General features: G+C 40.3%; 1 protein-coding gene across 2 annotated transcripts in view; it reads right to left on the bottom strand.

Moving 5' to 3' along the window:
* AGPAT4 (1-acylglycerol-3-phosphate O-acyltransferase 4) overlaps positions 1–25,684 on the bottom strand; it is an 86,761-nt gene that overhangs the window by 34,684 nt on the left and 26,393 nt on the right. Inside the window, exons 2-3 of one of the 2 annotated variants that reach the window (XM_074818638.1) lie at positions 25,212–25,284; positions 4,724–4,893 (exon numbers count right to left, since the gene is read on the bottom strand). In XM_074818638.1, coding sequence (XP_074674739.1) covers positions 4,724–4,891 — 168 coding nt within the window. In that variant the 5' untranslated portion in view covers positions 4,892–4,893; positions 25,212–25,284. The remainder of the gene's footprint in view (positions 1–4,723; positions 4,894–25,211; positions 25,285–25,684) is intronic. The other variant, XM_074818636.1, reaches the window with a different exon arrangement.

Here is a 25,684-nt window from a genome sequence, read left to right as displayed (position 1 = left end):
TAGTTTTCCAGCTGCACAACTGCTTCCAACTCCTCCTGTTTGCTGCCCATGCTGTTTGCATAGGGCTATTGATCCTGCCACCATTATTGGGGAGAAGCCCTAATTCCTATGTGACCATTTTCAGGCACTTTCATGGTTTCTAACACAACAATAACCCTTGCGTCTTTGCTGCCGCATGGATTTCCATCCCCTACCTCCACTGAGATGGCAGACCAAAGGACCTTGATAGCACACTGTCCCTCAAACACTGGCATGCTGCCCACAAGCTTATTTCTAGCAAGCCTGGTTTTATCCCTTTCCCCCTTCAAATCTAGTTTAAATTCTATTAATATATTAAAACGTACAAATCAACTAATGTGTTCGCACACCTATTAGTCCCATACAATAACCTACAAAAGTCTCTTCTCACACCTATATTTAAGGCCATGCTCAGTTTTCCCAAGAGCAAGTTTCAACGTGAACAACTTTTAAATAGAATTTGTTTTTTCTGGCATATGGAACAGTTAGGGTTAAAAATTGTTACATGTGCTTAGCAATTTTTTTATAAGAAACTTAAAGTAAGATAGCTAACAACTAGTTTTTCATAATGATTTTCTGCCTTGTCTACCCTGCCAAGGAATAAACAACTATGGTCTCTTTTGGAGATGCACATGTTGATGCCAATATAATAAGCCACTCAAAATAGTGTTTCTGTTTTGCCAAGGTAGAAAGACCACCAGAGTTAGTAACTTGAAACTCGTGACACCAGATGAACAGATAAGCCAGCAGGTTTAGCTTTAAAGCACAGGTAATTTTTGTTAATATAAATTACTTCATCTCAGAAAAAGGGTTACTAAAATTACTAAAGAAGCTATTTTATCAGTGTTTTGTCAGATCAAGCAACAAAGCAGAAGTGTACAATGAATCCTGGCAGGAAGCGCATTACTGTGCTTTTGGTGGAAGTCCTAAATAACACCTCCCTCCTCAGAACATGCCTATGTGCCAGTTTCAAGTTCTGGTATTCAGTGGGTCTATTTTCAAAGGGATGCTTAGCACACACCTTGAAGAAACTAAATGCTACTCATATGTTTACATGCTGATAGAGTGGCTAGGCTGTCCACCACTAAGAAGAAGGTAAGTCCTAGGACTTACATCTCTATTAGTTGGCATCAAGCACCTCTATATTCCCTCCCTCCTGCACACATCACTGAGGTCTGGCAGCACAAGGATGTGGGTATGTGTGGCTGACAGGTCTCAAAGACTGAAAACAAAACAGGAAGATCCCTTCACAAAAAACCCACAACTGGAATACAGATGTAAGTGATTTGGCCTGAACATAGGTTAGCCTGAAATCCCTGTTGACTTCTAGTTTTTATGAAGTTTGCTTCCTCCTTCTGATTTCCAACAACAACCAAAAAATCTTTTAAGGTTTGGTGCTGCAAACAATTACACATCAGTAACTTCAGCTGCATAGAGTCCAACTGCAGCTAGCAAGACAATCTCAGTGGCTACAATAACTTGCAAGATTAAAAACAAGCACAGAATTGCTTTGGCGTGTGGTTTTCTCCTTCTCCACTATAAATGACAGATCTCTGGCTCTCACTTAGCACTGTCAACCCAGTGCCCCCTAGCATTTTCAATGGGTGGTCCAAAAATATCATTTTAAAGAAAAAAATTTTAAAATGAAATAAATGTTCGAATTGTCTTTTTTTTCCCCCCCTCCTCCACACACACACTTCTCAAATTCTTAGCATCTTCTTTGGTTCTTTTTGCTAGGTGTTATTCCACAGTCATTTAAAAACCTTCATGAAAGCAGAGAACCTCATCCCATCCAAGTACAAGAACTGAATCATTTGAAGAGGACTCAGGTTCACAAACCTAACAACAGAAGGCAAGAGACTACGCCACTCCCACTCCACCCCACATAAACAGCAAAAAAAGTGAAAACCACACTGATAAAAACCAAACCACATTTATAGAGCATTATAAACCTATTGGGACTATGGCAATTTGGCTATAAGCAGAAAGGAGAAAGCCAGTACAGAAGAAGAGAGACAAAAGAAGCGGAACAATGCACAGATTGAATGTTGCAGCTAAGACCAGGAGGGGCACTTTTCATATCATGATTAAAATCAAAGAGGAAAAGGCTTTTTTCTTTTGGGGCCAGAAGGGGCAAGACAGGTTTAAAGAAGTTTAATTTTGTTTTTAAACAAGCAAAACCAAGCAAAAACTTACAGCATTTAATGGCTTCATGAAATAAAAGCTCAAGCTGTAAAATACTGAGTTTGAACACATGCTTGTGACACTGTTAAGAGCACTATCATTGTCTAGTAGGGCTGCAGAGTACAGCTACATGTCACAACAAAGCTGTTCTGATTGCCTGCTGCAGCCAAGCACAATCAGTCCCAACTCCTTCAGCCCTAAATTGTCTTCACCTTTTCCCTCTTCCCCCTCCCCAGTCATCTCTCCTTTGTTCACTGGATTAGTTAAGGCAGGAGAGAGGGAAGGGGTGTTTTAAACATGCCAAAACAGGGCAGACAAGCACCAGAATAGGATGGCGTGTGCAAGATTTCCTTTTCAGCAGCAGTGGACATGAGATCAGCTTAGTAAGATGTTGGTAGATACTTAAAAGTTTGCATAGAAACTTCATGGAGTGTAAAATTAAACAACATTAAATATAAAACCCACTGGCTCACAAAGACCCTGAGCCACAACATGCTGGCGGCTGGGATACCACTTAAAAATCTCTCTGGACGCTTGCCTTTTTCTTTTAACTCCTTTTCCCAAACATCAGCCCTCTACATAATGGTTCTTGCATTCCTAATTGTGCTGCCAGCCAAACCCTGAAGCTTCGAACACTAAAAACTCATGTAAGGCAGCACAAAGTCAAACCAAGCTACCCCCCATCCCTACACATTCACCCACTCCCGTACTGCCCCAAGCCAAGTACCAGTATGCCAATACAGACAATCCAATCAGGAAACGGATTGCGGGTCATTTTCAATTAATTTTTTTTAACCTGGCTTAAGATGAACCTTGACTGGTTGCCCCAACAGGGAAATGCACTGCTTTGCTGTGTAAAGACATCTACACAAATGAGAGCACATGGGAACTATTTCTTCTGGAACAGCTTCTGGGAAGTAAAACCAAAGTACATTACTCAAGACTAAAACAGTTTTAAAAAATCTGAAAAAAAGTATGTATCAGTTCCTAAAAGAATCCAAATATTAGCAAAACCACAAACCAAGTAATAACTGTAAGCATCTAAAAAAAAAGGAAAAATTATTTTCAGTTAGTGCAGCACAGTAATTGTTCAACAGTTATGCTTCTACGTAGTGGTGGTCTTATGCGTAGGGAACAATATAGAAAAATTAAAACATTATCCTGATTTAAAAAAAAACCACAGATTAAAGCTAATGAGATTCAATCCAACCACACAGCACCAACGTAAAACAAGAGATTTTTGACCTTGTAGGCCCCTTTTAGTTTGTACAGAAATAATCCTTTAATTTTCTACAATGGTGCTTTCTGAAGAAGCACCTGACCCTCTAAAACACAGCTTTATCTAGAGAACTGTAGCCATTAAGCTTACAAAATTAGATAGACTATACTAAAGCACCACTGTATAATCAGCACACAGAAGGGAGAATGCTTTTGGCATGTACATCTGACTGCCAGGAACACGTTTCCCTACATCTCCTGCTGTCTCATCAATTCCACTCCAGCTCTGTGCTCAAGTCCTAGACATGACAGTAGAATTGCTCCTCAGGTATCAGAAGCCAACAGCCATTTTGGTAATATGCAGGGCCTATAATGCCTAGGTTCATTTTCCTCCAGTTTTAAGGCCCCTTTTTGGTTTTTTAAGCAGACTGTCATAATTTGAAAGTGACTGGAGTGGTGCCTAAATGTCCAGAAAATGCAAAGAGGCCAAAGGAGAGGCCACAAAAAGTTACAGATACACACAATCCAAGGTCAGGATCTTTGACAGTGGCCAGTAGCAAAGTTAGAAGATGATGCTGCAGAAGACCTCCAAAATGAGGTATTAGTCTGCTTTCTTAGGAGGGAGGAACTCTTGTAGGTAGAGAATGTCGTCACCACCACAGAATTAAATCAAGCTGGTTTAGGAGGGGAGCTTGAATCATCCCCATGAGCTGCCAGGGGAAACAAAAAATACAACTTGAAAACAAATGCACACATACTCCTAGCCTAATATAATAGTGTATTCAACTACGGATAAGTCATTCCTCCCCCGTCTCTTACTAGCTATAACCTGGTTACTGCTTTCATCTGAGATGGCTGCTCTTTCATTCTGAGAGACAAGGACTACATCATTCAAACTGTAGCTGTGGAATTGTAAGGCTACACTGGAGAAAGCAAACAAATTCTACAATTTACTGGGAAAGAATCAGAGAACAGCTCATCTTTCTGCAGCACAATGAACCGTAATAGTTACCTAGCAAGCACACAAAGAGGAACACTGTAATGACCTCCAGAGATTAAAAAAGGATCTCCATCAGATTTAACTGCAGTGCTTTTAAAATTTCTGTGAATGCCCAAGCAATCCTGTCTCAGTATTCTACACACTTGCACTGCATTGCTTTAGGTTCACCTGTCTAATTCTAGACAGTGGTTGAGTGAAATTTGAGCACAGATCTGTTAACTTTCAAAAACACAAAGAATTTGTTTTGGGCTTTTTCCGCATCCAAGAGGAGGAAGTTTATTTTAAATGCTAAACAAAACTCACCCCCAAGACCCCAAATCTTTCACAAAAGTTCCAACCACAGAGAAAGTCGATTTCAAAGTTGTGATTAAGGATTACGATGGCATTCTCCTTTCCATACTTGTGGTAACTCTCTGGGTCAGTGTAGAGGGTACAATCGGTGCCTGACCACCATTCCAGCAACATCACCATCTCTGGAATAAAGAACAAGAAATATATGAATGTACATAGTATATGCAAAGCCAAACATTAGTAACATGTTGAAAAGCATCAGTCACGTCAACAGCATACGGTAAAGAAAGGGCTGTAATGAAGTTGAAATGCTGAACACAAACCACACAGTCACATATCTTGGTACAGCAAGGGGGGGGACAGAGGAGAGAAGGGAAATAAGGAGATTTCATGGAAAGAGGGAGCAGAAATTTTCCACGGTGATATTGACAAAAATGTGTTTTGTTTATTTAAAAAGTGCAAATTCAATGCTACAAAATATTTTATCACAATACATGTAAAATTAGCATTTATGGTTTACAATAGTACAATTAAATTACATGAAGAATAAAACAAGCTTGTAGGAGAAACACACCTATTCTTGCCACATACAGGTCCTCATGCTCCTCTAAGAACTGTACAATTATAGATTAGAAAGCAATTTGGACAAGACACCTGGAACCAGGTCTGTTACATGTACACCTTACATTGTCATCCTGTTAACCTGTCAGGAGTAACAGTCATATGCCCTGCTACAACTGATGCATTCTACATTTGACAGGGTGTATCAGTCATCCAGAGCAAAGCCTGTAGCTCAGACTGGTTGAAGAATATCCATCCCCAGAACAAAGACAAGATGGGTGGCTAGCAAAGTGTGCAAAGCCAAGAATAGTTATTAATAGTGGAACTATCTGCACATTCCGAAGTCGATGAACTGATGAAGTTCTCTGGGGGGCAGAGGAGGGGTAGAGAAACAGGGAAATCACTGTTAAGTACCTCAAAATCACTCTGCATTAGCACCCAGATTTGTTCCCAAGCCCTAATACAAGGATTAGTAGGACAGTGAGGGCTGTTTAAAACACAGCTGTACTTATAAGCTGGAGAGTAGTTTCTCAGCAGTCTCCTAGTGACTATCATATAGCTTTCATCTTCCTACTTGCTTATCCCATTATCAAGCACAGGCATGAAGTAGATTCTGTAGTTGTTTTGCTTCTAACTATAAGCCTGACCACAAGACTTGTGAATCAAACCTTTATTTAGTCTGGGGTATGGGAAGTTGAGGTGAGTCAGTAAAGCCAACAAGTTTGGAGACCTCTGTCTCCATGGAGGTGGAAGAGAAAAATTTAAAAAAGCAGCAGCTCTCCTCAAGCAACCCATGTTGTGAGCTGGGGGGACCATGGAACTAAATGAGAGCTATCTGTCAAGATGGAAAAGGAGTTAAGGGACACATTTGCTTCCTGTCAAAGCTATCACAAAACTTCTGCACTAAAGCAAAGGTCTAACGTGAGGAGTTAATTCTTTGTTAAGTGAAACATATCTCCTTCTCAGAGCATATCTGTGCCATATGAATGTCTCTGCTGGAAGGATGAGATATCTGAGACGCTCTTCTGGCTTCAGGCAAGCCCAAAAGCACCACAAATCCTCATTCACCTCAGGGAAAAATCAAAACCAGGCCAGTCTTTGAAACACTTCTGAAATCCTTTCAATTTAGGTCCTCTACTGGCCTCACCCAGTGACTGAAAACAGAAAATAGCTACGAATAAGTTGTCTACATCTTCAGTCCTCATTAGCAAAATGAATTGCCTGAAGCTTCTGGATGACATTGTGCCGTACATAGGAGAACACATATTAGTGACATGAATGAATTTTATCTAACAGTGTTACAGCCAGGCTAATAGACAATCTCTATTTCAATAACATTATCTTAATATGATAAAACCATATTTATGGTACAGATAAATGACTGACTTGTCAGTCCCTCTGCTTATTTCTAATCAGGGCAGGTAACTACTACCATGGCAGGAGCAGATATTATTCGATGCATGCTATCATGCATCAAAACAATAGTCAGAGATGTGGAGGGAGACCTAAACTGCTGTATGTTAACCGAAGCATGATTTCACTGGTTGGAAATCAATTTCCCAGTAAAAGCCGAAGATGTTCACGTCTCAGTGAGAGTGCTGTGGAGATACAGAAGTGTGCTTCCAGACTTCCCCTGCTAAGAGCTGCCTTGGGACACAGATTCAGAGTTTTACATCTTTCTAAGGTTGTAGCTTTCTATTAGGTTTATATTGAAAATAAAAGCCCTCCACTCCCCAAAACACAGCAAAATTGAATAATAATTGGGACAAAACCCACTACACTGTAATTTGCAAACCTTTACAGAATCTACAGTCATATCCTGGGGGAGAACATGTAAACACGTGGGGGAGAAAGTAAATTAGTGACAGGATTAGCTTGTCTTTTGCTTAACTAGGAACCCAAATAAGAAGAAATGACTGCCAGATGGGAATATCTCTTTTTTTAACCTCTGCCATTAAATCTATTGCCTAAAACAAACACGAAGAGATGATGACTGTGAGGTCCTCTTGAAGAAAAAGTCAACTTTACCTGAGAAAAAAATGACTTCAAAGCCATCCGACTTCAAGTGTGGGTTTTTTTTTTTTTGTCTTTTCCTAAAGAATTTGAACAGAACTAATAATGCATCATGAATCTCACTATACAGGTGTGCCACATGCATAGGGCTCTTCAGTTACATATTTTCAGTCTCAAATACATTCCAAAAAAGCATAGGCAAAAATATTTCTATATGTAGTTTGATTCTTTAGGCTTCACATAAGCAGGATTTTTGTTTGAATAAATACTGCAGAAATAGGTCCCTATTCCCCACCTTGCATGCCCATTTGTCACTGATGTGCTCAGGCAGTTGCTGCAGAAACACAAAGCAGGCACTGAACACCTCTGTATTAAATACAACAAATACCATCTGCCAGCCTTTAAATTCTTAACATGTTTCTTCCCCTCATTTTGCCTACTCTTTCTTTCCCCTTCTTTCCAGCCTCCTTTCTCTTTGTGGTTCTCAAGCAGTGATTAGTAAGGTCAGCTTGCGCTACTCTTGCATCGTGTCACCAGCTTACTTCCACAACCTGCCACAGAAATTTATTACCCAGCAACTTGCAGTGGTGGCTCAGCAGCACAAGGTCACTCATACACACTCTCCTTCCCTCCTTCACAGTGTTGATGATGAGTGCAAGTTTCCTCCTCTCTGTACACCAGTCAGACTCTATACCTAAAAATCAATTTATATAGGGGGAAAAAAGATTCTCTTACTCCCAGCCACGTCTGGTTCAAGATTTCTAAGGCTTCTCCCCACCCCCTCTCACGAGGTTTTAGAGTTTGAACATTGCAACTGAGCTGGTAAATTCACATTCAGCCATGTCATGGGGGTTCCTACCTTGCAAAAGAACTCCTCCAGTGACACTTCCACACAATTAACGCAAAGGAAGGAGAAAAACCAAAACAATCTCTCATCCCTGCTTTGAAGACAGAGTCCTTGCAGTACATTACAACTAGCTTCAGCAGAGGCTGATGGTAAGGAGAACAAACGCATTCAAATGCCTAATACAGATACTCTGTTAGCTTGAGAATTTTGAGGTTTTCTACCTTTCTGGCATAAAAAACCCTTCACCCTGCTACACAAAACAGCCCCTACCTCCTGCGAGAGTAGACTGCTTCCTAGCCCTTCAATGCAAAATCTGAACTGCCACAATGCCTGCGCTTATAGAACTAAAAAGAAAACATCTCTAAGTCTGACCTGAACTATAACTAGTTATATGAGAAACATTTAAGGGAAGAAGGGAAACACACACAGAGTTTACTGAGACTTGTTATTTTCCACCTCTAAGTTTTGTAATGAGTCATTAAAACAGTTAACACTGCTCTTCTATAGAAGTTGTTAGTAATTCCTTCAGCTAACTATTCTTGATAAGCCACGGAAACATTTGATTACAAGATTAACCATAAAATGCAACTAAAAGCATAGTTATGTAAGGACTCAGTAAGTACAATAATTTGAAGATCTCAAGTATTTAATCCATTTTAAAAAGCAAGAGAATTGTTTCCCTCTATGGCATTCTTAATTTTCTTTAACCTATGTATCAAGGCAACACCAAGAAGAGAACTTAGAAAATTCTTATGGGAATATATGGTAAAAGCACAGTAAACTCTCCAATACAAATAAAAAACAAGGTAAGTGGGCAAGCTGTGACCACCATTTCAAAGACCAGACAGGGTGAATGGCTGCATGATGAATGAGTACATTGCATAGAAGACTGGGGAACACATTTTAAACAAAATGATGTAAAAATAATGCTAAAGACAGACTGACAGTCATGTATTGCAGTTCATGTCTGTCTGTGGAAGAATGACTTACAATAACAACTTCATACCTTTCCATATTTCCAGACTACACCTACTAGGTGCACCTCCTTAACATTTTCCATGGAATGAATTAAATCTACAGGTAACTAAGAAAAGCAAATCTATTCTCCTCTCCAGACTACTCAAAAGTCGTTTGTGTAAACAGACAGGGTTAAACCCCTAATAGAATTAAATCTGGCCAGGGACATCAAGGACAACAAAATCAGCTTTTATAGGTACATTGGTGATAAAAGGAGGACTAGGGAAAAATGGGGGCCCTCTTCAGAAGGAAAAGGCAGACTTGGTTACCCAGGATATGGAGAAGGCCAAGATACTCAACAACTTTTTTGACTCTGTCTTCACCAGCAAGTGCTCCAGCCATACCACCCAAGACCCCCAGAAGGTAAAGGTGGGGACTGGGAGAAAGAAGAACCACCCAGCTTAGGAGAAGATGAGGTTCAAGACCATCTAAGGAACCTAATGGTGCACACGTCCACGGGACCTGATGAGATGCATCTGTGGGTACCGAGGGAACTGGCAGATGAAATGCTAAGCTACTATCCATCATCTCTGAGAAGTCGTGGCAGACGGGCAAAGTTCCCACTGACTGGAAAAGGGGAAACATAACCCCAATTTTTAAAGAGGGAGATGAAGCCCCAGGAAACTACAGGACAGTCAGTCTCACCTCTGTGCCTGGCAAGATCATGGAGCAGATTCTCCTGGAAAGTATGCTAGGGCACATGGAAATCAGGAGGCGGCTGGTGACAGCCAACATGGCTTCATTAAGGGCAAATCATGCCTGATGAATTTGGTGGCCTTCTATGATGGGGTTACAGCACTGGTGGATAAGGGAAGAGCAACTGATGCCATCTACCTGGAATCGTGCAAAGCATTTGACACCATCCCACATGACATCCTTGTCTCTAAACTGGAGAGACGTGGACTTGATGGATGGACCACTTGGTGGATAAGGAATTGGCTGGATAGTCACACTCAAAGAGTTGCGGTCAATGGCTCAATGTCCAAGTGGAGACCAGTGATGAGTGGCGTTCCTCAGGGGTTGGTGTTGGGGCCAGTGATGTTTAACATCTTTGCTGGTGTCGTGGACAGTGGGACTGAGTGCACCCTCAGCAAGTTTGCCAATGACACCAAGCTGTGTGGTGCGGTCGACACGCTGGAGGGAAGGGATGCTATCCAGAGGGACCTTGACAGGCTTGAGAGGTTGTTTAACCTGAGAGAAGGTACCTAAATGGGGCCTATGAGAAAGCTGGAGAGGGACATTTTACAAGGGCATGTAGTGACAGGACAAGTGGTAATGTTTTTAAACCGAAAGAGGGTAGATTTAGATTAGATATAAAGAAGAAATTCTTCACTGTGAGGGTGGTGAGGCACTGGAACAGGTTGCCCAGACATGCTGTGGATGTCCCCTCCCTGGAAGTGTTCAAGGCCAGGTTGGATGAGACTTTGAGCAACCTGGTTTAGTGGAGGGTAACTTTGGCCATGGCAGGGGGGTTGGAACTAGATGATCTTTAAGGTCCCAAACCATTTGATGATGATGATGATGATTATAATAAACCTCTAATGGTCGTAATCAAGGCCTCAATGTTTAGTTCATGGGAATCAACTATCAGCAAAAGGGAGACGACAGCCTGAAGCACAAGTCCAAAAGCTACCAACTCCAGTTAGCAAGCGATCCCTAAGAAGTTTTTGGGAAGAAGTTACTGATGCTCTTAAAGGAGAAGGTTAACTGAGAAGAAACAACATGTATCTGTCCTGACCGCACATGCATGTTTTCCATGTTAGGGGATTCATATGAGCGACTTCTGCTTCCTTTCAAAGAAAGACTAGTCTATAATATACTAAACCCAGTCAGAAGATAGCTGGAATGGATGATTATGCAGTTATGGTTTTCATCACCTGTACGATGCCTGTGTACCTCCAACTAACATCAGTGTTTCAGAGACAATTGCCTGTCTTTCTCTGTCCTATATCCCTACTCTCCCCAAATCCATAGCTACCAACCCTTCTTCCTCTCACAGGCCAAGGGATGAATAGATAAATTTCAAACAACTGTTCTCAATCTGAATTTAACCTGAAGATTGCAATTTCTCTTTTAAGCTTGAAGAAGGCTTTCTGCATGCAAATCTGTTCCAATTTTCCAGGTGTGTCAACTGGTCTAATAAGAAACAACACTTCTGACTGCAAATCATTCTTCATATTATCCATTTTTCTTAACTCCATCCCAACGGTCTTCAGTCATTCAGACAACATCATCCCAAACAGTAAAGATCAGATACACTACAGCCTCCTGTTACTCACGCGGACAGGCATTGTCTGTGAGTACTTCATGTTGTCTAGCAAATAGCACTTCACACAAGAAATCCCCACCAGTCCCAAGAAAAGCAGGTTAGGCTCCAGATGTCAGTATTGATTTAACAGCACTAACCTACTCTTCTAGCTTGCACAAACTTTGTCTCTCTTAAGCAATCAGCATCATCCGCTATCTTGATTGCTATACGCACACAACTATTTCTAAAGTAAATTCGAATTTCAAAATAAAGGATTTATACACTACACATCACCTTCTTGAAGTTTAACATAGGTTTCTGGCATGCACTTCAATAATACATTCTGCTGAGGTGGCCTGTTAGGATGCAGAAAGCATTCTGGAGAAGCATGCTCACACTGGTTCTGGTCCAACTGCTATGCGAGGTCAGTACTATGAAGCAGCTTTCCTGAATAAGAAATGTACATAAGGAGTATCAGGGAAAGTTTTGCTCTGCTTCTTACTAGAAGGAAGCATCTTATCTCAGCTAGCAATAGCTAATGTCAGGTTTCCGTGAATATTAGATTATGCTTTTTATTAAATTATTCAGTATTTGATGTACACAAACCAGGAAGTCTAGTATGTTCATCTGTATGAGCACTGACAGACATAAGAGATGAGTGCTGGGAGAGGAAACATGAAAAGAGTAGGTGAGAAACAACTTAAAAGAAGGTGATAAATGTTCTGCAGTGATCAGTAAAACAGCATTTGATAGCCCTTATCAGTTAGTTAATCTTGGGCATGCACAGCAACTGCTTTCTAAAGAGACAACCAAACAGCTTTCATACTCTGGCACACAGACCCACCATGGGACAAAGCAAACCACCTGATCCATCACACATCCCTCTCCTGGCATGCCTTCAGGTATGACCCTGCACCATGCCTTACCCAGGGACTAGCTTCTGTGTCCCACTGATGAAGTTATTGCAGCAATGATCGATTGGATGAACAGTACATGTGAGGTTACTCCAGTTCTCATTTTGATGGTTAGGGTAGCATGTTACCGTTTAAATCCGAAACCAGAAGCTTAAATGAGAGCAGGGTGACCTATATTAAGCATAAGCAAGTGTCGTCTTAAATTGATAGAGTCAAAGAATCAAATCCAATAATTATGCAGCAGTTACAAATCTGCTCTCAAACTTTTATAAAATGCGGAATGCATGGACAAGTACCAGGTATTTGAATCTCTACAGTTTCCTTTCAAGCTCTTTCCTGATACCAGAAGGTCTAGGAGCAACTTGCTCTGAACAGAAGTTGAGAATATGACATAACTTAATAAACTTTCAGAAAAAACATCAGCTTTGTACAGGACTTACAACATGCACAAACAGAGGAAAGAAAGGAAAACAATTGAAGATGCAAACACAGGTAAAAACTCACTAGGTAACAAGAAGAAAAAAATCACAAAGACAGGAGCCATTAGATGGGCACAGTCAGTTAAAGAATTTTACCAGTTTTGAACAGGATTTCAGAGAGCAGAAAGAAACACCTGATATATTTGTAAACTTTTGCATTGTACAGGCCAAAAAAGAACCCATCTGCTAGTACAGAAAAGGCTGGGGGAGATAGCGTGTAAGCGCAAGCCAGGACTGCAACCAAAGTTTTAAACAAAGTAGATTTTTGCTTCTTGTTCCTCAATACCTGAGGCCATGATATTTCTTTTTGTGAAAAGACAGTATAAGTCATGTTGGTTTGGATTTAAATGAATGTGAGAGTGGGGTAATGGATGGATAATCTGTTGTGCTGGGACAGACCCAGAAGTCTGTTAATGAACCCCATACTTCATTTGATTATGCAAGGAATTTTTGTTTCATATTTGAGAAAAACATATGTTATGGGTTAACCCCACTCAGCAGCTAAGTCAAAGAGCTAGGAGGAGCTGTGCTTCTGTACCAACTATTTCTGAAGCAGCTCAACCCATCATACATTGCTAATATCTTTCTAATTAGGGGTGCTGTGGGCCTCAGATCCTCTATACCCCCAGAGGACTGGGATGTTTTGATGCCCATCTTGACATATTACTCCCCAAAACTGGTTCTCTCATGAAGGTCCTTTGACCCTGCTTTGTTTTATGACAAAAACAGCTTTCAGAAAAATCTGGATTTCTTGCCTTTCGCAAACTCTTCCTCAGCTGTGTTGCCCCAAACTGGGTGTGACAAAGGACTGATGTGGGTTAACCCTGATCAGCAGCTCAGTGCCACACAGCCACTCGCTCACTACCCCATCCCCAGTGGGACAGGGGAAAGAGTATGAAGAGCAGAAGCAAGAGAAACCTGTGGGTTGATCTAAAGACAGTTTAATAAACAAAGGAAAGAAGAAAGGGGGAAAAAACCCAAAAAGATCAACACAAAAGCAGTCACCTCCCACAAGCAGGCCAATGCCCAGCCTGACTCAAAGTACTGGCTGCCTTCCAAAAAACAGCCCTCCCCTCAGTTTTTATTGCTGAGCATGATGTTATATGGCATGGAATATGCCCTTGGTCAGTTCAGGTCAGCTGTCCTGGTTGCACCCCCTCCCAACTTCTTGCACACTCTCAACCTACTTGCTGGGGGCACACACAGAGTGGGGAAAAAGAGAAACACTGGTGTGTTACCAACACTGTTTTAGTTACAAATCCCAAACAAAGCACCATACAGGCTATTAGGGGGAAAAAAAAAAAAATCTGTACCAGCTAGACCCAGTACAACTGTAAAGATTCACTCTTTATAACTAAATTCTGTCTTTAAATGGTGACCAGACTAATGACTAAGACAGTCATTCAGTCATTCCTAGCCAGGGTGAGAGAAATTTCTTTAGTTAAGCAAGAGTGTCTCAACAACAAAACAAACACTTTTGCCCCTGTATCACCAATGACAAAGCAACAAGGAAGACTGTTGACAGGGAAGCAGTATGAAAAGAAAGGTAATGCAAAACTCATAATGTAATAAATTTCAACTCAGGGAGACCCAGATGACCTCCCAGAATACTGAATCAGAGGTGAAATGAAGTCTCATCAAAAGAATAGTTTCAGACTGAGCATGGCCCCATGTTTTTTAAAATAGAGAAGAGTAGAAACATACTGCTAACACTTAAGACTGGTAAGTAGATAAATGATCAGGCCAACTGCAGACACAGTAATTAGGCCTCAGTACTACATGGGAACGGAAACAAAAACAAACAAGTTATACAGAAGAGATGTCTGCAAGAGCTGGAATTTAGGAAAACAGACCCTCTATAATTTTTCAGAGGCAGGTCTACATGTCATTATCTGATAACTCTGATTTTATAGACAAAAGAGAGACTTCAAATCTAACACACCCAGGCTATACTAAGCCATTCATATGTACAATAAAAGAAATTGCTATTAAACTAAAGAGAAACTGAAGATTAGTAAACGGCTGTAAAGGAGAACTGAACTAAAAAGTGCAACTGTTTGTGTTATCTTTTGGTCAATCTGGATGAAGAAAGATCTCCTTGAAGTGTTTCTGAGGACTAAAACATTAAATCCAAATTAATAAATTTTGTGGATGATACAAAGTCAGACGACACTTTAAAAACCAGATGACCTTGAGAAGTAAGGTAATAGAAATGGAATTCATTTTGATAGGAGAGATCATTGCCTGATGCCTTACAGAACTAATAAAACAGAGCCTCATAATTTGGAAATGATAGAGGAGAGAGATATCTGGGAACATTAGCTTGCCACTGGACGTTTCTGCTCTGTTTGCATTATGCAGCTCTAAGAAGGAAAAAGATGGCATTAAGATGTTTGTTCCTGGAGAGAAAGAGAATAACGCATTGTATTACTGAGATAATCTCTGGTCCAGCACATCAGTACCAGACATCCATCCTCAGGAAGGAAAAGCTGAAACATTGCATCTGTAGACCAGGGCTATCAGGATGACCAGAAAAAGAGAATAGCTATCAAACAAATGCTGAAAGAGGATTGGGTTGCTCCCCACAAATATGGCTCAAGGATGTGGGAGGCTAACAGTGCAAAACAAGAATAGTAGCACAACAACCACCATGTCTAAAGTAATGGAAAATACAGGTATCTGATATGCTGAAGCTTCTTCTAATTGTTTTGGCAGATTAAAAACACCTAACAGCTTTACAAATTGAACAAGATTCGTCTTAAAAAGAGTACATTATACTGCTGCTAGAAACAGTATGAATTTATCTCAATGACACAGGGACTCCTTTCTAGTCCTATTTCCTGTCATCAGAAAAAAAGTGAGATTTTCCAATTTTCTATCTTATAGACCAATGTCTCCTCTCTTCCATCACTGCTTGAGAAACATCCTGCAGACCTATGCTACCACAGGCTGCAATGAGCATTCACTGGACAAGGAGGAAGCCAGTATCTTGCATCAATATGCAAAGGCTTCTGTTTAAGCAGGGTAGCACCAGCCAGCAACCCTTCCCAAAGGAGTTCTCAGCTGAAAATCACCTTCCAGGGGGTTGGGATCGGAAAATTCAGGTACGCACAAAAGAAATGTTAACCAAGTTAACAGATGTCATAACTTGTATTTATTCAATCACAACTGACTTTTTTGACATAACGAATCATTAGCATTTCCTTAATTATAGGGCTATCAACATTGTCCATACTTCAGACTCATACTTTCACTTAGAACAACAGCCCACACATTCACATGACTGGGGTTTTTTTGCCATACTCATTGCTTATATGTATTAATAAGATCATCTAAAGATTAGGGAAGTTACTTGACCCAAGTGAGTCTTTCATGTTTAATCCATATATTTAGGAAGAAAACCTACTTTCACATAATTTCTCTCGTTCTAGCATATATTCTTACAATAGTCTTAAATTTCTACAGAAAGCAAGTTTATGCTCTTTGGTTTCGAAGCAAACAAAAATGCGAACTTTGGAAAGAAAGCATTTCAGAACAAAACACCACATCAAGATAGAAAATCCCATTATTTTTATTTCTCTAAATCCATGCCTTCAACTTGTTTAACCTGCATTTTCAGTTACTGACAAGAAAGGATGTGAATTTATCTCAAAGAAAAATGACTGATGATAAAAGAGACTACCAGCTGCCATAGAAAGCAACCTCTAGCACAAACTGGAAAAGTGAATTTGATTAGGAAACTGAGCAAAAGGTAATTTAAATCATGACAAAATCTGCAGTGTTTTTAAATAAAGCCTCTAGTTACTAACAGTTACATTTCATAGAGGTGTAAACATATAACAAGAAGGAATTACCATCTCTGCAGAACAGCAGAACAAGAAAACTAGGGGTAATTGCATCTAAGGTTTCTGTACTTTTCCAGTAATATTTGCATTTGGCTTCTGATTTCAGATAACTAGCACAGTCTTAAGAAATACCCACATATTACCAGAAATAATATGCTCCAAACAATTTATTTTTAGGAGTTAAGGCAGATAACTTCTACTTGGTTTTCTTACACACAACATATTCTATCTGAATTTCAGGATGGGAAACAAAAAGCTGAGTACCTGTATTATATCATCAGAGTTAATGGTGAATAGCCACGGAAACCTCTATCACTTTGAGAACACTGTTCAGAACAAAACCATTACTCATTTTTTCACTTGCATTCCATGAATTCTCTGCCTGTAATTTTACAGCATCTCATCATGTGAGGTCTTGAGAGACAAGAACTATGTCCCGGTGCTTATTTTAGCTTCTTAATCCCTAACAGTGACTTTCACAAAGTGTTCTTTAAAGGCACAATAAGGTCAGAAACTACAAATCAAACAAATGGCTTTCATGAATTAAAAATAAGGTACTACAGATCAAGTATACCCATCAAGTACACACAAAGCTGTCATTTTTGTACTGTATGTAGTGTGTAACCCCTGAAGCTGAAGTTATCCAAATATATAAATATACAAAAATCCCCACTTTTTCTTACCAAAGAAAGTAATACTGATCAGAAATAGTACATTCTGTTAGGTCATACACCCGAAGTATACAACAGCATTACACTACAGGTAAGGACACCAGCACATTTAGTTTGATTGTGCTTGCATTGATATTTCCTCATAAGGGGAAGTTTAAGTGCAACAATTAAGTTAGAAAACAAATCCACAGGCAGAACATCGTAAGCTGCTCAGACAACCTGCAGCTTGTGTGCTCCAGTAGGTGAGGATGTGGAGATATGACTAACTTGCCTAACCTCTCACTGCTCAAACCAAAAGGATGCCCACCAAAAAAAGCATTACTGGCTTCCAGCTCTGTAGAGTCCCAGTGGCTCAATATAACACTGCAGAAATACTGCATGCAGAGATAACTAGCTTCTTGCTTCTGCTTATCTGTTGCAACAGTGCTGTACTTCTAAAATTATTTGTGTTAAATAATTTTGCTAGGAAGCACAGGTTTAGCTTATGTGGCACATGGCATAATCAACAGGCTCCAAGTTTACACTCTTCTATTTAGTTTCCAAAAAGACAGACTCTGCCAGTTACAAAAGGCAGGCTGTGCTTCTCTGGTAACCCAAGACATTTTCCTATTGTATTTGCTTTGCAAATTATGAAGAGTAGCAGCCAGATATACCATTTTAAGTAGGTACAAAAGGAACAGCTATTGCTTCTTTTAAAAGATACAATCTGACTTGTCACAGCAGCAGCAAAATAAAGACCCATCATGCAAACAAGGTGTGCACGTGTCAGGAACAGACAGGTATCACAAGATGCATACACACTATTGGTATTTCTTTCAACCTTCTCATAAGTATTTCTAGCGCAATAGAATCACAAAAAAACCAGGAAGAACTTCAAGATTTAAGCAGGGGATACAATATTACACAAAGTGTACCAGATACCAGAATCTTCTCCCATGACAAACTGATCAAAACTGTACAGAAATCCCACAAAAAAGGCAGCAGCCTATTGCAAGAGTCAATTATTTCCTCAAACGTAGCTAAATAGTTCCTTTCTGAATGACCTTTACCACCTTTGTTGCCCCAACTTTCTCAAAACTAGATACACAGAACCCACGTGACTCACTGACTTGGACGCAGCATTTATTAGCGTGCAAGGTGATGGAGACAAAGTTGTCCTCTTCCCATCCTCTAGGCTATACACACTACTGATTTACAACCCATTTAAATACTCTGCTTTAACTCATGCAGGCTGACATTTTCTCTTTGCATTAGGAAGACTTACAGCTTTTTAAGATCAACCCTTCTTGATGGTCATCTGGACTTCTCACAGGACTTCAGCCACTTGAAATTAAGAGCTGCACAGTAATAGCACCAGCTCTGGTTGCTATATCAGACCCATCAAGGGCAGACTGCAGAGTTGTTATGTTGCCAGCTGGCACTGGGCCTGAGTTCTTCGAGGTTCTGTGCAGGCTATTTGGATCTTCTCTAAAAGTCTTGCCTAAAAAGCTGGAAAGCAGAAAGCCAGTGCAAATAAACACTATTTAGCATTTGAATTTACCAACTTTATTTGAAGGCTTAGACAATAACCTCCAGTGTTATCAACACTGCTGCTTCAATGTCTTTGCAACAGTTTGCACCACAGCAGAACCAAGAAGGGACAGAAAGAGCCTAGAGGTACTCCAGTCCTCTCTCATTATGGGCCTGTTACTTGAAAACTGCATAATTTTTACCAGTTCAGATCTTTCTCCAACTGGAATTGCCATGGAAGAAGCAATGTCAGCAAGTTCAGCTGAAGGACAGAAATCACTCATGACCTAGGTTGCTGTGAGCATCATTCCTTCCAATTTTTTTCTGACTGGCGAGGTTGTGACTGAGAAGCTTGTGAAAAACAGCACAGGAGCAGAGGACAACACTCCAGCCAGATGGCATGCAAAGGCTCCTCCAAACAGCCCAGAGTCCTCCAAATCCAGATGTTGCAGCACATCAGATCACTCTTTGACACAGCACCGCAGTGGGCCAAACAAGCACATCTTGAAGTTCAGCAAGGAACACTCTGATTTATGAACTTTGTGCAAGAGGTATATCCTCTTGCAAAGAAAGATGCACATGAGGGAGTAGGGTCCAGATCAAGAGGCCAGCCCCAAACTTGAAGGGGAAGTCTCTCTGCTCTTAGCTAAGAAAAAAATAGCTAGACAGCAAAGGAAACAGATCTAAAACAAGATTCAAAACTCTGTTTTAAAATACACTTTGCTTTTCAAACCAGAGCTGGCCATTTATTTAAAAAAGTCCACACAACTCAACAAGGAATGTGGACAGGAAGCAGGGATTCATCGAACGTCCCTAGGTGGGGGGCACAGAGGGAGCCCTAGGCTGGCCACAGAGCCCACTGCCACTGCTCACCTGTTAGACGTCGAGAGCAAAGGCAGGGCATGCAGCATACAGAAACAGTCCCCAGGCAGGCTTGCAAGGCAGCGTTCTGTTATAACCACAGGGCACGCACAGGCTGCTGAAAGTAAGTGCTCAAAGGCATGCTCTACACAGAGGTAGCCTGTGACTGGCAAAGAATTATATGCTAAAAGAAACACTTAAGAAGTGTGTCATTTGGATTATTAAAGTACAAACAAAACTACCACTTTAAAGTGATAACAACCACCTCCTCCCAACACTTAGTAATTTGTCAACATAACTTCAAGATAAAAATCACAGACTAGGAGAGAGAATGATATATTATGTAGTTAAAAACCAAATCAACCAAACAAAAAAGCCCATCCTACCCATCCAGCTGGTTCTGTAAACTATAAGAATCAAATGCAACTTTAAGCTGAAATGTGATTTTTGTATTGGTCATAATTAAACATTAGTTTTTGAAGACTGATAGTACACAGATTTTTTTTTTTCCCCCACTTTTCTTTTTTCCCCCCAAATATACACTGACATTTACTTAAGTTTTCCAGATCCTCAACTGGCATAAAAATAATCCTCGATTCCACTGTAGTCACTGTTACACCATGAAGAGTTACACAAAATAAGGATTAGACTCATCACACCCATTACAAAGCTAAAGCTTTATCTGTGGTTTGATCTTCTTGGCAATTTAACCTCAATGCTTGCTTAACCATAGAATTAAAACCTGCATATACACATGCATGAACTGGCTAGTGTAATAAGTGAAAAATATGTTGCTTTATTGAAACATTATGAGTGTAATTTTGAAGAATGACATTACACAATGATAGTTCTGGTGCTTGCTATGCCTCAGATCCATGAACACGATCCATTTCATTTTCTTACAGAATGAAGACAACAAACACTTTACTGATAAAAAGTGCTTCACCCTTTTTGATGGAATGTCATCAACGTTTTCTCAGAAGAAACACACCAAACGAGATAAACTACAGACAGTTTAATACAGCCAAGCTTGCGTTCCTGTAATGCAGCCAAGCTGTAATTGCTTTGGGAACCAAGATCAGCATCAGATTTAATGCAAGATCTTAAATGCACAAGCCTTCAACATATCCTGAAAGTTAAGAAAATTTCAGATCCTCCTAGGGACTATGACAGGAACTGAGAGCTTGTGGTTGAAACCTGTACATTAAGGCATGCATCCTACTATTTGATCCAGTAGCTCTGATCTAGGCACGAGTCTTGCACAGGACCCTTCCAGTTACTGCATGTGTACTGGCACACCACCTCACTTCCCAGCTCCCATTCCCATATTGCCTTCCCTCTCAAAATGCACTCTTGATCATTCAAATTTGACCAAATACAATTCTCTCTAATGTAATGCCCACAAAACGTAAAACACAATTTTTCTTCAGGTGAAGAAGAATTTTTAAGTCAGCAATATGCATTCTTGAAACAAGAGGTTGCCATTGATGCTGTCTTCTCTAGTGCAGTCCTGAGCTAGATGGGTGGAAGAACACAGAAACAAGTTTTGTTCTTTAGCCGCTGTTCCTTTTAAACTACCCCCATGCTGAAAGCTAAAAGCAACCCTCCCTTCAGAAAAAAAACAGCTGCACACTTCAAACATTTCATTTCTGTCTTTTATCCCTACACAATCTGCCTACAAAACAGCTTCTTCTCTCCAAGTTACACAGCGTGTGGAACAAAGCCAGCCTGACAAGTACAACGGGTTTAACACACATACAGATCTGCAGTAGTCAGTGTTTTGAAATGCTCTTTTCACACCCTTTGGGGAAATTAATTATTAAACAGCCACGTATCAGAGACATTTGCCTCACATTTGAAGACTCCTCTTATCCTTCTTCCCCAAGGAATTTATCAATACTCCTATGTTTCAACAAACCAGCCGTTCCTAGTGGCAAAAGGACCAGTCAGTGCAGATAACAATCAAAGAGGCGTTTCTTCCTGTTCCTTGGTCCCCCAGGACTGCCCCCAAAGGCCAGCACACCTCTCTTTGTTGAAGATCTAATGAAGCACCAAAGGGAGTAGCAGGAATGAGCTTCCAACTGTAATACCAGAATTCAGTAGAAGTGCCCTTCCAGACAGACAAGTTGGTCCGACGTTGTTTCTTCTATAACATTTATTTTTCGTATCTCAGGAAAGACATCCTTCCAAAGTATCCACCTGCAACAGGCGCCGCTCATATATGAGAGCAGACTACCTTCCTATCCCTTTTTTGATCCTTCCTGTTTAAAAATGTGATCATGATTACAGGACTTTTCTACAGCAACAAATCAATGACACAAGCTGGAAATAAAGGAGACACTCCAGCATCCTGACTCTTTTCTTTGTATGAAGGTACAGCGTTCATTCCCACCTCATTTGGGACAAAGTACTCAACAGTATTTTCAACCTTCTCATATTATTGACAGGAACTGCCTTTGAAAAACAGTCCTGAAGATTACTACAGCACTCCAATATCCTACATAGCACAGGAAGAACTTAGCATACCACTGCTCTTAATAGAGGTCCAATTCCCATGTTTCCAACATAGAAAAACAACTTTTCAAGGACTTGTTTACATGGCACATACATCAACTAGCAGCACGTACCAGGCCCGGTCTTTCCCATTAACTTGAAGTCACTAAGTCCAATAGTGTAACCCACACAGCTTGGGATGCTCCTGGGACATCGTTTGTCCTTCTGCACACCTGCGCTTGCATAATGGTCTATTTATCAACCATCATTGACTTTCCACATGAAGAAATCTATCACTCCTTATCAGAATAAAGTCTGTATCTCAGAGACTCGTGCATCTGTCATTCCAGGCTTTCTGACTCTCACCTGAGGACTGCATGCACCTACAGGAAGCTATGAACTATCGCCATATAACTAGGGAAATTTAAATCACCTTTCAGGAAACCTTGAATTTTAGGCATGAACGCAGATTTCTAGCACTGAGTCAGAGCCTATGAAGACACAAGAAAAACAAACTCCATGGTAAGCTTCAATCCAACCAGAAATTTTCTGAACTCTTAGCATTTAAAAAAATACTGAAAATATAGTCATACTAAAATGTACTGTGGTCTCAATTTTATACTCTAGATAGACTAAGAATATCTTAAAACTAAAGTGGTATGTCAGCTATTTTGTCTATGCATCTTCCTCTTTCTTTATGAGCACAAAAGGCAATACATGTTCAAATAATAAAACTTTAATTGCTATATTTTGCTGGGTAGGACAACTCGTTGATAAAAATTCAGCTGAGATCAGTTTGCATTCAATTTCTGAAAATATACCCAATCCAGCCAATAAAAGCACTTTTCTAAATACTGCAAGGTTAACATCCCCCTCCCTATCTTTTGTCTTTGTACAAAGAACAGCATTACAAAAGTCTATCACATAAACCCTACAGATAAACAGTTTGAGTTTGAAGGAAGCAACAGATTCTTTAGTTCTCTATAGCTAGCTTGCCAATATAGAGTCCTCAGCAAACTGCAGAGTATTAACACATTGCACATCTTTAGGTGAGACAGCGTATGAGCTAGGGGAAAAGCCTGGAAAATATCAGAGAATGGTATGAGTTAGCTTGCTTTAAGAAAAAAATTTTTAAAATCCAATAAAAGACTCTCCACAGCATTCGAGGGTGGTACAGGAAAGGAGCTCCTCTACAGCAGCAAAGCTATATTAATGAGAGCCCCTGTCAAAAAGCCTCACAGCTGCAGAGCTCCCACGCTTTCCCAAAAACCAAGGATAAGCTTCTGTAGAAGTGACAGCGAGAAATTAAGTCTCTGCAATCACTCTCTATATTTCCTTACCTAACACAGGCAGCAAATACATTCATTCATCAAAATCTTTCATTAGCAGTACATATTGATTCCTGGATTTTTTTGTTTTAACAGAGCCACATACATACCAATGAGCAGTAAGAAATTTACGTACAATGGAAAACCCCTCATGTATTAGGAAGCACACTTGGATTTTAGCTTTCAAAGAAAACCCCACACTCAGAAATGCAATATACTGGAGATTCAATTTAGAAACACAGCTAGGTGAACTGAAGAATAATCAGACTGAAGTATACTTCCCGCTTCTTTAACACCACAAAAGAAAGGAAATGGTAGTTATTGACACTCTAATGCAATTTGCTTGAGTACAGAAAAAGCACATAGATGTAAAATACTAATAAAAGTCAGTTAACAGAAGAGCAAAATAATCTACCCACAATTGCACTGTAATCTCTTTGTGGTTCCTTATTTTTTTTTGAACATTATTTCAGCAAGGGCCAAAATGGGTCTGGCAAAAGAGTAACTGCCTCCCCAAAACCAAGCAGATGAAATAGCTTGTTTGCACAGGTTTCTATATGGTTTCTTATGCAGAGTTAAAGGATCCCTACTTCTGAACATGGGGTTGGAAGAAACATGTTTAAGCAGAGACTACACCAAGATGGACATAAAGGAAATTCAGCAACCTACATTTAGATAGCCCAAAACGACCCTGTTACCTTGCAACAGTCTCTAAAGTGAGAAAACAACATAATCCTCAAGTAAAAAGCCTTAACCTGAAGGTTGCAAACAAGTCACTGGAAATAACCACCTAGCCATAGAGGAGTACCAAGCATGTGCACTCAGAAGCACTTTCATCTCAAGTGTCACCCTGAAAAACCTCAAGTACCTGCTGAAAGGAAGTATTGTTTCCCACTGGATTGGAAATCCTCCTGCAAAAAGTTAGTTAGACACCAGATACTTTCACCAGACCAGCTGCTGAAATCCTTGATGCAGGATGAACCCAAAAACCTATTCCACAACAACTTGCAGCTATGTGACTTTCATGCTTTTGGGAGAGGGAGAATCACCTAGGTATACCCTTTCAGTGGTGCACATTGCTCAAAAGGGAGCAGGGGGTTAGAAGATGTAGCCAACCAATAGCAAATGAGACACTGCACCCCACTTGGATGTTACACCAGTAGATCTATTCCCTGACCAAACACAGGGGAATTCAAAACTCCCCCAGTAATTCTGCCTATGGAGGTAGTGTTCTTCCCCAGACAGAGTTGGATCACTGCTAGTTTGTATTTGCTTGTGACTGGTGATGTAGATCAGCAAGCTACTCTCTGCATCTTTGCAGGAAGGTTACACATGATCAAGAGGCTATCCTTCAGATTTAGTACTATTTTAGCAATTAAAATCAGGCCTATAGCTAAAACGGGGTTTCTACAAATATGAAATGTCTCTTATAAAGAATTTGATCCTCTGATTGTGATATTCACCCTTAATGAATAAACAGCTGTAGCACCAAACTTGTACAAACATTAATGTCATATTCTGTACTATGACTTCAATCATTAGATATCATGTTCCTGAGATATGTTGTGTCAGATGGAAGTACTTTCATACCAACTCTCCAGATTTACCCCAGTTCAGGAATCTAGGAAGCTTGCTGGCCAGATCTAATACTTAACAAGAGGTGCTAGAAACTTTGTGATGTGAGATGCCAGACACCAAAGAGAACATGGTTCACCTTCTATTGCTTCCCTGCCATCCCTCTCTCCAGTCTGCAGGCTATCACCATCACCCTTCTTCAGATCAGGAATCTGAGGCAAAAGAAAAAAGGAAAATGAAGACAAGCAACCTCAACAAAGGCTCCAACAACAGCAAAGTAGTATCAGTGATGGTGAAGATGTTCTTTTCATTAAAGATCAGACTAAATGCCTCTCTAGCTCTTCACCAGTCTTGGACAGAAAGCATCAGTATCAAAAGTTTTTTCACATCCATTTTCCCAGAAAACAGGCCCTTCCTCCTAAACTAAGAGCTGGTCGTAACAGACCATATCCCTTTTACATTGAATTAGGAAGTCCGCTAAAGGTCATACACTGATGTCATTCAATCACACCTTCAAGAACAGAACAGCACTATGCTCACAAAGCATGCCTGCAATCAGCATACAGTCCTGGCTGATCCAGTAAAGCTCACTGTCAATACCTGAACGACTAT

Source organism: Strix aluco, chromosome 3, assembly GCF_031877795.1.
Source record: "Strix aluco isolate bStrAlu1 chromosome 3, bStrAlu1.hap1, whole genome shotgun sequence".
Taxonomy (NCBI): Eukaryota; Metazoa; Chordata; class Aves; order Strigiformes; family Strigidae; genus Strix; species Strix aluco.
Note: the sequence above shows the minus strand (reverse complement) of the source record. Positions and strands in the feature narration are given on the sequence as shown.